General features: G+C 34.3%; 1 protein-coding gene across 1 annotated transcript; it reads right to left on the bottom strand.

Moving 5' to 3' along the window:
- Positions 1 to 193: 193 nt before the first annotated feature.
- CBG21139 lies at positions 194 to 1,135 on the bottom strand (the record flags this gene model as incomplete). The annotated part of the gene is made up of 4 exons (XM_002642708.1): positions 194 to 321; positions 372 to 431; positions 474 to 566; positions 1,018 to 1,135. 4 exons carry the CDS (start codon positions 1,133 to 1,135, stop codon positions 194 to 196), a joined length of 399 nt encoding a protein of 132 aa, XP_002642754.1.
- Positions 1,136 to 12,090: the final 10,955 nt, after the last annotated feature.

The following is a 12,090-nucleotide window of genomic DNA, read 5'->3' as shown; positions in this document are numbered from 1 at the left end:
ACATTTTACCAGTTAGCCACTTTTTGATATCTTTCACAGAAAATGAGATATATAGGATCAAAGTGGACGATCCGGGTGTCGTTCTATTAGAGGTTTTACGGTATATTGTTTCGAAACTGGAAGCTAGCAGCTGCTAAAAATTGTTTATTACACAGAAAAAACAATGAAAAGCGAAAAAACAATCAATTAAAAGTTATATTATTCTCTTCCGCTGTTGTCGAACTGGCTGAAACGGCATCGGAGCTTCTCGTTTTGTCCATTTTTCCTTCAGTCGATGACGATGAGCAGAAGAAGATGACGTTGATTGTTGTTTCGAAGTAACTGAAATAAATTATCTAGATTTTAAGCTTCCAATTCTTTTTGTACTATACCTCTGACACAAGTTATCAACTGAAAATTTTTTTCGAAATCCGCAAACTTAACACTTCCGTCTGAAATCAACTTTTTTTTCTGATATTCGTTTTCAAATTTACCCACTATTCCAGAACTTTTTCCTTCCTCATTCTCAGTTGCATTTTTCCAGAGTGTCCAGTCGACATACAGGAAAATTGAGATTTTCTGGCACACTGTAAAAATTAGATTAAAAATTCGGATTTACTGGACGCTTCTTTGAAAGTACAGAATCAATGCTTCTTCCAGAGTTTTTCGAAATTTCGGCTTCTTGCTTCCGACTTTTGTCTTCCGGCAATTTTCTCTATTTTTCTGCAAACAAAACGATACATTCATGGTTATACAGTATTCTAGTATAGTATTATATGTTAATTAATAGATTCCGAACAAAAACTGCAAAGAAAACGGCGAAAAAAGAAGTAAAGTATCCAAAATAAGAAAAAGAAGTTAGGAAAATAAAAAACAAGAATATCTTTGCGATTGTTCAATTGTGGACCTTTTATAGGGTCAGTTAGTAAGATACGCATTTTGCTCGCGAATGGTCAATTGTAGAACCACTAGTTCGCGGCAGGTGAGTAATTGGGTCGTTTATAGCTCTTCATCTGTAATTGGTAAATCACGAATCACCTGTGTAGCCAGTAGGCCACGCGCGCAAGTTGAACACAATTGTGTGAAAAGCGTAGAGGGGGGCGCACTTTGGCGAGGAGAGGGCGAGGAAGAGGAGGCAATTTGAAAAATCCAACATTTTCAAAAAATTTTTAAAATTTCAAAAATTTCAAAAAAGAAACCAAAATTTTTATTATTTCTTTTCAACTCATGTTTTAGGATTAGACACAAATACCAAGAGAAACTAAATAAACTCTCTTTTCTACCCCTAGGGAAATAGATATAGAGATCATTTTAAAACTAACAGTTCTCTACAGTAATCCCAACTGTAAACACCTGGTTTCTAGTTTTTTTATACTTACAATTAGTTTGATAAAAACGAAAGCTACAAAAAAAGCAAGGCCATAAACGACCATGCGTGACCTGATTAAACCGATGATAAAGGTAATAAAACTTTGGGTATCGTAAATTATAGGAACCCGCAAGGACCCCACATGGTTAGAAGCTAAAGAAAATACACCTAAACAGGCAGAAAACTGAAAAAACAAGCCAGAAATCACGAATCACCTGTGTATTGTGCACGAGGTCCGGGGTTCAATCCCCTTTGTGGTTTTTTCTTTTTTTCGATGTTAGTAACTACTTCTGAACATCTGGCACTGCGATACTACTACATTTTATTATATTTCTCACTTTTCCCAGTTTCCTTCAAGTACCTTTTTTTATTATCCCTCTTTTATCTTTTATTTCTCCCACCGATTTTCTCACCTTTTCCCTCCGTTCGTAAAATTTTTTAGTAGGTTTTCTTGGCATTTTTTGACCTTCTCACCATACTTTTTTTAGATTGTATGAAGAATTTAGTGAGGTTACTGTAGTTTGTTTTTTTTCTCATTCTTTCTAGAATTTTCAGAATATTTTTGAAACAATTTTTTCCAATATTTTACTGTAATAATTGCATTTTGAAGAAGATAAATCGAATTTCAAAGCGGAACGAAATCGGATTTATTATCTTTTCATTTGATCTACCATTGGTAGATCAGAATCGGATCTTTCTTTAAATTTCAGACTTTAACGTTTCTAGATTCCTTTTAGACACATTTCCAGTTCTTATCTTTTCTTTCAGTAAGTTCGTTTTTTGACATTTTTCGAATTTTTCGAATTTCAACTTTTTGTGTTCATATTAATTTATTAAATTTTGAATTTCAAATTTTCTGTAGTCTCGATTTTAAAGGTGCATATCTTTTTTTGGAAAAATTCAAATAGAAAGTGTATAACTAGAAAAGAGCTTCTAAATGATATAAAACATGTCTAATTTCAAAATTTTGAAAACTGAGGAAAACGGATTTTGAGTCACAAATTGCCAATATGTTGGGGGATCAGTAGACTTAAATTACTTGTTCAATTTTTCTGAAATTTTGAGAGTCGACTAAACAAAAATAGAGCTTCAATTTTCTAGTTGACAACTTTCTTGTGCGATTTCATCCAGATGAGATAAGCCGCTTGAACCCAACCTATTGCTTCTCAAAAAAAGCACTGATCTCACTAGTTCAACTTTGACCACTTTTTCTCGGTGCCTGTAAAAGATAGAAAAAAGTGATCAACTGATAAAATGTTTGTCTTGATATCAGAAATATTTCATTTGTTGAACATTTTTTGATATCCCAAACAGGTAACGAGATAATTCGGGTCAAAAATGACGTCTTTTTTTCAAAAAGAAAATTCGATTACTATTTAAAAGCGTGGTATAGAAAACCAAAAAAAAACTACGTGAAATGGTTTAGAAGCCCAGGAAAAGTACCATTAAAAGAAGAGGGAAGTGGAGGAAAGAATCAGTTCTTCCCTTCTCGGGGCTCCGGGGAGGGGAGGGGAGGGAGCTCCAGCTGAAGCCTGACCTAGATTTCAGTTTTTAGGTCATGACCTAGATTTCAATTAGTAGTTCATGACCTAGATTTCGATTTTTAGGTTATGACCTATATTTCAATTTTTAGCTCGTGACCTAGATTTCAATTTCTAGGTCATGTAAATTTCAATTTTCAGGTCATGACCTAGATTTCAACTTTCAGTTATTGACATAGGTTTCAATTTTCAGCTATTGACATAGATTTCGATTCTTAGGTCATGGCCTAAAAAATAAAATCTAGGTCATAAACCCAGGACCCGGACCCAGGACCCAAGACTCACTGGCTCCAGCCTGAGCTCCCTCCCCTCCCTGGAGCTCCGAGAAGGGAAGAACTGATTCTTTCCTCCACTTCCCTCTTCTTTTATGGTACTTTTCCTGGGCTTCTGAACCATTTCACGTAGTTTTTTGGTTCCTATTAATTCAAAAAGTAGATTTTCCCCTCTTTTGTTACCACGCTTTTAAATAATACTTGAATTTTCTTTTTGAAAAAAGAGAAGTCCCTTTTGATCCTAATTATCTCGTTTCCTGTTTGAGCTATCAAAAAATGTTCAACTGATAAATATTTCTGATTTCAAGGCAAAATTTTATCAGTTGATCACTTTTTGCTATCTTTGACAGGAACCGAGAAAAAAGTGGTCAAAGTTGAACTAGTGAGATCAGTGCTTTTTTTGAGAAGCAATAGGTTGGGTTCAAGCGGCTTATCTCATTTGGATGAAATCGCACAAGAAAATTGTCAACTACAAAATGAAAGCTCTATTTTTGTTTCGTATACACTCGAAATTTCAGAGAAATTCAACAAGTCATTTAAGTCTACTGATCCCCAACATATCGGCTATCTGTGGTTCAAACTCCATTTCCTGACATCTACATCTCCGGAATCTGGAATCCTGAATTTGGGTAGGAAACTCAAAGGAAATCAAAAATCCCACATTCTCGCTTGTCTACCGTACTCAAATGCCAAAGATCAACCTCCATAGTTTTTAACTCAGTGGTACGGTACCTTCAAGACTTTACCCATGAGTTCTAATTAAGCTTCTTCTTCAAGTTATCTATATCCTCATCACATATAGCTTACTATTATACTAACCGCCTAGCTTAGTTGGAGACCATCTGCCAAGATGGTCTTCTCCAACTAATCCTCTTACTTTTTCTAAATCCAATCTTCATTTCTTCTTTTTCTCAGTTAGTCTAACGATCCATGCTTCTCCTTCTTCTATATTCTCTTCCTGTTTCTCGAAAACCCAATTGTGATTTGTCGCTTCTGTGTATGTTTTCCCATAGTACATGAATCCTTTTCTCTCTCCATTTTCTCATCAATTCTCGACCGATGCTTCCACAATGGCAGTATGTCTTTCTCGTCGTTCTAACCAATTAACACATTGCCGAACGAAAATGGGTTAGTGAGAGAGAGAGAGAGAGAGAGAGGCAGAGAAATGCTTATATACACGCAACAATCTAGCTTTGCGCAACACTAGCTTAATCGGTCTGTCTGTCTGTTTGTCCGGATTTTTTCGAACTTTCGAATCTTAGGATCATAGAATCGAATTTTCATTACATTTACCGTAAACTCTCTTATATAATACCCCGCCCCTCAACTTTGAGCCCATATATTTCGTTTACTGTGAAAGATATCGAAAAATGGTCAACTGACAAAATGTGTATCATAATATCAGTAACATTTTGTTAGTAGACCATTTTTTGATATGTCTCATATGAACCAAGATAAATGTGCTTAAAGTTGACAGCCGACCGCGTAGGTCTGTCTATCCGGATGTCCGCAACTACTTATTTCAACATTGAAACGTGCAAAATGTAATAGCAAACAAAAAGTTTGAATAAACAAGTCTTGAGATTTTGTAACTTATCCACTATTTTTTTTGTTGCAAACTTCAGTTTTCCTAGACCAGACTCACCACTTAAAATTAGAGCTACACTGTCGCGTTTAAGCACTTGCAATCTTTAAAGGCGCATATTTCAAAAACTGAAAGAACTATCAAAAAGTTGTTAACTATAGAAATGTAGAGCATCAAATTTTACATATATTGTTGTTTTTCTTCCCAATTTTCAGTAGGTTTTGTAGTTTTAGAGATATGCGCCTGTGAAGATTGCTCACGCTTCTAGTTAGCGCCCCCGGCGGCCTGATTCTGTTCATCAACTTCAAAGGCGTATCTCAAAAAATAAACGAGGTATCAGACAATTAAATTTACAAAAATATAAAACATAATTTTTCACATATTTTGATAGTTAACAAAATTTCGATAGCTATTTAACTTTTTGAGATACAATGTGCCTTTAAAGCTGGCGCGCGCTTTAAGGTAACGGGCCGCCGTAATGGATGCGTTAACTTTAAAGGCGCGTATCTCTAAAACTTGAACAGCTTTCAAAACTGTTTAACAAACTATGTAACGTTTTATGCTCTACATTTTTGTAAAATGCAACTTTTTGATAGCTAACTTGATTATTGAGATATGCGCTTTTAAAGTTGGCGCGCGCTTCAAGGTAGCGACCCCCTCCCCCTGGCATTGGTATCTCAATTTCAAAGGCGGGTATCTCTAAAACTAGAGCAGCTATCAAAAATGTTTTAGATAACAAAATATGTGAAATGTTAAGCTCTACAGTTGTGTGATTAACTACATTTTTTATTTTGACAGCTACCGTAGTTTTTGAGATGTGCGCCTTTAAAGTTGGCGCGGTAGAAGTCGGCTGCTAATTCTCCCTTATCTCTGCTTTTTGCTCCCACTTGAACCGACGCCTCTTATAAAATTTACAAAACTACAAAAAAGTTGTACAAATTGACCATACCACTTGAGAGAGAGAGAGAGAGAGAGAGAGAAAGGAGGAAAAAGGGATAAGAATAAGAATCAGGTCGAAAAGAAGGATTATTGCAATTCCTTCTTTTTCCGGAAAAACTGTTTTGTTTGAAAAAATTGTTTAAAAGCGTTTTTGACCTTTTTTTTTAATTCTAAAATTCTAAAATTCTAAAATTCTAGAATTCTAAAATTCTAAAATTCTAAAATTCTAAAATTCTAAAATTCTAAATTCTAAAATTCTAAAATTCTAAAATTCTAAAATTCTAAAATTCTAAAATTCTAAAATTCTAAAATTCTAAAATTCTAAAATTCTAAAATTCTAAAATTCTAAAATTCTAAAATTCTAAAATTCTAAAATTCTAAAATTCTAAAATTCTAAAATTCTAAAATTCTAAAATTCTAAAATTCTAAAATTCTAAAATTCTAAAATTCTAAAATTCTAAAATTCTAAAATTCTAAAATTCTAAAATTCTAAAATTCTAAAATTCTAAAATTCTAAAATTCTAAAATTCTAAAATTCTAAAATTCTAAAATTCTAAAATTCTAAAATTCTAAAATTCTAAAATTCTAAAATTCTAAAATTCTAAAATTCTAAAATTCTAAAATTCTAAAATCCTAAAATTCTAAAATTCTAAAATTCTAAATTCTAAAATTCTAAAATTCTAAAATTCTAAAATTCTAAAATCCTAAAATTCTAAAGTTCTAAAATTCTAAAATTCTAAAATTCTAAAATTCTAAAATTCTAGAATTCTAAAATTCTAAGATTCTAGAATTCTAGAATTCTAGAATTCTAGAATTCTAGAATTCTAGAATTCTAGAATTCTAAAATTCTAAAATTCTAGAGTTCTAAAATTCTAAAATTCTAAAATTCTAAAATTCTAAAATTCTAAAATTCTAAAATTCTAAAATTCTAAAATTCTAAAATTCTAAAATTCTAAAATTCTAAAATTCTAAAATTCTAAAATTCTAAAATTCTAAAATTCTAAAATTCTAAAAATAATTTTTTTGCATTTTTTTTGCAAAAAAAAGAATTTTCCGGAAATTCGAATTTCCGAGAAAATCGTCATTTTTTAGTAAAATTCCAATTTTTAGAATTTTAGAATTTTTTGTAATAAGGAAGTTCCAAATTTTTTCTATTTTCATTTTTTTTTCTTTTTGAAAAGAAAAGGAAAAAATTGTAAAGATGATATTTCACTTTCCCATTCCATTCTTTTCAAAAAATTGCTTTTCAATTTTTCAGAAATTTTCAGAAGTTTCAAAAAATTTGGATTTCTGATCTTTCAATTTTCTCCTTCCAAAGCAAATTTCCTGTCTAGTCTAGCTGTCCAAATTTAGGGAAATCAACAAAAAATCAAATTTTTGACACTTTTCCGTTTTCGGCACCTGCCTCTGTCTTTTTCGGCAATCTTTTACCAAAATTTCAATTTTCCAAGGAAATTATTTAGATGTTTCCTCTTTTCCAAATGACCCAAATTTTTGATTTACAGCTTTTCCAATCCCCGCCGCCCCCGCTTCCTCCCCCTCTCTTCTACGCCCTTCACCCTTGATGATCTACGTTGCGCGCGTGGCCTACTGGCTAGCGCACCTGGTTTTGAATCTAGAGGTCCCAAGTTCGACTCCACCCGGGGTTATACTTTTTTGTTTTCTTTTTACACAATTTTCTTGTAATTTGTTTGTGTTCTAGGGGGTTTCTATGGGCGTTTCCTCCTTTTCTAACTAAGCCATTTACCACTTGACCCGAAACAATACGCGCATTCATTCTCGGGTTATATAATTCGAAGAATTGGGTGTTCGTTTTCGGGTTCCGTTTTTTTTCTTGCTGCATGTGCCTTTAATCCGTTTTCTTCTTTCATAAGATTTCTCTCTCTCTAGATGTTTACCTTTGTTTTGATTTCTGTTTGTATGTTCCCGATTCTTCCGATTTCTTATAAATTTCTTGTTTGTTATCCCCCCATGGCTTGGGATTTTTGTAATCCGAAACTTTTTTTTGGGGATGATCATGCTCAGTGAGCATTCTTGGAGATCCTTAAAAAGTCGAAAATTTGAATTTTTAAACTCTAAATTTTTTTAATTTTTCAAAAAAATGTTAAATTTTCATATTTATTTTAGCTTATTTTTAATTCTCCTTTTCCTCTCAAGGTATATCATCACTTCAATAAATTCGATTTGCCCTTATTCCTAGACACTCTACCTACACCAAATACATACTAAACACTTCAAACATCCTCTCTTCCTTTTTCTTCATATTCGTCCCCTTTTTTAGTTATTTTCGCTTAGAAGGTCTTCATTTTCCCTTTTTGATCCTTTAAAAATCATTTTAACCATATAAAAAGGCTCTTAAAAATTTTTTAACAAGTTCAGGACTAGGTGGAATCGAACCCGGGACCTCGAGATTCAAAAGCAGTTGCGCTAGCCATTCGGTCACGGACGCACTAAAAGCCTATGGTGTGGAGGGCGTATAGGAGGGTGCGGGTTGTGGCGCCTGGCGAGCGCGGCAATTAAAATTTTTGGGAGCGCAATTTTGAAAAAATACGATTTTCAAAAAATTGAAAAAGAATATAAAGCTTTGGATTTTCAATCTTCCGGATGCTACCATGCTTACTTTCGCCCTTTCCCCCAATTTCCTTTCATTTTTCTTCTCTCCCTATCATCACCTCCTTCTCGCCTATCCAATACGATTTCATTTGAAAAGCCATGTTCCATCCCATCAATTCTTTCCCCTCCTTCTTCGTTAATACACACAATTTCTCTCTTTTTACCTCTCTTGTCCGGTCGGTATATCCATTTCAAGAGAATATAAAGTCCTTAAGGTCTTCTTCTTCTTGAGTAGTCATCATATTAATGACCATGTTCTCTGCAGGATACGTCCATATACATATATAAATTCCATCCCAAGGTGTGCCTTTTGAAAAGTCTTTTTCAAGAATTTTGAAAATTTTGAATTTTTAACACGCAAAAAGTTTCACCTCCCTCTTTCCGGGCTCCCCCCGGTCGCCGCCACAACCCGCACCGTCCTATACGCCCCCCACACCATAGGCTGCTAGTGCGTCCGTGACCGAGTGGCTAGCGCCGCCGCTTTTGAATCTCGAGGTCCCGGGTTCGACTCCTCTTGTTGACGAACTCTTTTTTCTCTTCCGTAGAGGTTATACACACCCCAATTACCCAAACTCTTGAGTTCCTTCACCGTTTTTTCCTTTCTTCTTGGGTTTCTTTTTGCCAAACACCCACCGTGTTCTTCCTAATTGCCATTCATGACCCCGTGGGAGGGGGGTGACGAGACAACTACACATACTAAGTATCTCTTTCTTCTTCCTGTATAATTTTCAATTCCTCTTTTTTCCTTTTCCGCAAAAAAACGAACGGTATCTGTATGTGTTTTGTTTGTACCTTCTTTTAAAAACGGAGAAACTATCATGCGGGTAACTTTAAAGGAACATATCTCAGAACCTATTTTAGTTAGCAATTTATGGTTTCTTTCTTAACAAAAAGCGTAAAATTTCACACAATTTGATAGAAAAACCGTAATACAAGCTTATTTGGTTCGCGAGATACGGCATTGCAAAGTTCACCCATAGCGCGCGCTGGCTATACCAAATTTTCAAGAACCATATCTCAAAAACTAGGTAAGCTAACAAACTGTAATAAACTGCAAAATAAGGAATAAAAAATGTCATACATTTTGATAGTAAAATCATGATAATAACTTCATTGGTTCTTGAGATATGCGCCTTTAAGGTTTGGGTACCAAAAAAGGAGGCGATGGCGCTACCCCAAAGCGCGCGCAAAATTTAAAGGCGCAGATCTCAGAAACCAAAAAAGCTAGAGAATATTTATCAAATAACAAAATGTAGCAAATTTTATGTTTAACATTATACAAAAAACGCGAGTTTAATAACACTAGTGGTTCAAATGTTATAACGCTTAGAAGATAACACCCTATTTTTTGGTTCAAAGTCTTATATCTCAAAAGCTAAAATTGCTAGGAAAAAGTTATCTACTAATAAAATGTGTGAAATTTTACGCTTAATATTTTGCAATAAAAATCTCTGTCTTTCTCATTACAAAAACGCCCCTGCTTTTTGCGTAATTATAAGCACCTTCTCCGTTATTATTAGTAGTTTTTTTCCCTTCCAATTGTTGTACTTGGCAACAACCTCCTCTCTTATGTTTGTGTATGTATAGTACCCTTTTTCCTTTTCCTCCCCAATGTATACAGATTGATATCTTCCTTCTTTTTTCCTTCTTTCCTACTTCATGGGTATTAGTACAATAGTCCTTCTTCCGGGAAGATTCCACCGCTCTAAAAGGTCATATAGGTGTCGATTATAGGGTTTAGAAGTAAAGGGTGAAGGTCTGTCCTCTTTTAAGAGGTTTTACGTTATCCTTTGACTCATTTTTGGGGGGTTTTTGGATTTTTGAAAACTTTTTAATGTTTTAAAAATTTCCTCTCCGACTCCCCGGCCTCTCCTGGCGGGCGCCAAAACCCACCGCTTCCTGTACGCCATTCACACTAATGCCTAGGAATGCGCCCATGGTCGATTGGCTAGCGCTCCCGCTTTTGAATCTCGAGGTCCCGAGTTCGACTCCACATGGCGCCAAACTCTTTTTATTTTCTTTTCTGGCTTGTCTTTTCAGTTTTCTGCCTGTTTAGGTGTATTTTCTTTAGCTTCTAACCATGTGGGGTCCTTGCGGGTTCCTATAATTTACGATACCCAAAGTTTTATTACCTTTATCATCGGTTTAATCAGGTCACGCATGGTCGTTTATGGCCTTGCTTTTTTTGTAGCTTTCGTTTTTATCAAACTAATTGTAAGTATAAAAAAACTAGAAACCAGGTGTTTACAGTTGGGATTACTGTAGAGAACTGTTAGTTTTAAAATGATCTCTATATCTATTTCCCTAGGGGTAGAAAAGAGAGTTTATTTAGTTTCTCTTGGTATTTGTGTCTAATCCTAAAACATGAGTTGAAAAGAAATAATAAAAATTTTGGTTTCTTTTTTGAAATTTTTAAAATTTTTAAAATTTTTTGAAAATGTTGGATTTTTCAAATTGCCTCCTCTTCCTCGCCCTCTCCTCGCCAAGGTGCGATTGACCAATTACAGATGAAGAGCTATAAACGACCCAATTACTCACCTGCCGCGAACTAGTGGTTCTACAAATGACCATTTGCGAGCAATATGCGTATCTTACTAACTGGCCCTATAAAAGGTCCACAATTGACCAATCGCGAAAAAAATCTTGTTTTTTCTTTTTCGAAATTCTTTCACCTATATTGGGTATTTTTCACCTATATATGGTCCGGTGTTCGATTCCCCTTGGAGCCAAATCTTTTTTGTTTCACTTTTTAACATGTGTTATCTCTCCCAGACGACTTCAAAGGCGCCGAAAACGGTTTCCCATAATATTTGAGCTCATCTCTGGTCTTTTTCAATGTTATCCACATGATTGTTTTCTTATTTTTCTAGAATTTTTTTTCTATTTCAAACATTCGTATACTTTTCGATCTTCCACACCTTTTCTTCTCCGACACACTCTATATACAAACAAATGGGTGTGTTATTTTTGCCACGTCATCAAGGTTTTCACACATTTTTCGGAAAAATACGGTTTAGGAGGCTCAGTTTTTCAAGTGGCTCTTTTCCGGAAATTCAATTTTTTTTGCTCCGAAAAATTTCAATTTGTGAGCATTATGGATTAATACTTGATTTGTTTTGTTCGCGAAAATTTCCATTTTCCACTTTCGAAAATCCAGAAATTCAGAAATTCAGAAATTCAGAAATTCAGAAATTCAGAAATTTCAAAAACTTAAATTTTTTCAAATTTTCAAATAATCCTTCTTCCTGTCATATGAATATGTCATTTTTCATCACTCGTCAAACTTTTCTTCTCATAAAAAATTTCCCAATGTTTAAAGTTTTTATAATCCTCCTATTTTTCTTTTCAGGTAGCCAAAAATCAAACAAAGTTTCCCTAAAAATTTGAAAAATTCAAATTTCGCGCCAAAAAATGGCAACTTCTATCGACAAACCACAAGCCAGACATACATCGAGGATGGTGACAAGACCCTATGAGCCGCCACCGGATTATGTGAGTTTTTTTTGACATCAAACTTTAAAGGCGCATATCTCAAGATCTGGAAAAGCTATTGAAAATTGTCAATTACAAAAATGTAAAGCATAAAAATTTACATATTTTGTTAGTTGACAACTTTTTGATAGCTATTTTGATTTTTGAGATATGCGCCTTTAAAGTTGGCGCGCGCCAGATAAAGGGGAAGGGAGCCTATGGACGCGCGCTACCTTTAAAGGCGCATATCTCCATAACCCGAGAAGCTATCAAAAGTGTGTCAAGTAATAAAATATGTAACATTTTATGCTCTTCATTTTT

Source organism: Caenorhabditis briggsae (genome assembly GCF_000004555.2).
Source record: "Caenorhabditis briggsae complete genome, chrIII, whole genome shotgun sequence".
NCBI lineage: Eukaryota > Metazoa > Nematoda > Chromadorea > Rhabditida > Rhabditidae > Caenorhabditis > Caenorhabditis briggsae.
This window is presented reverse-complemented; position numbering and strand designations above follow the sequence as displayed.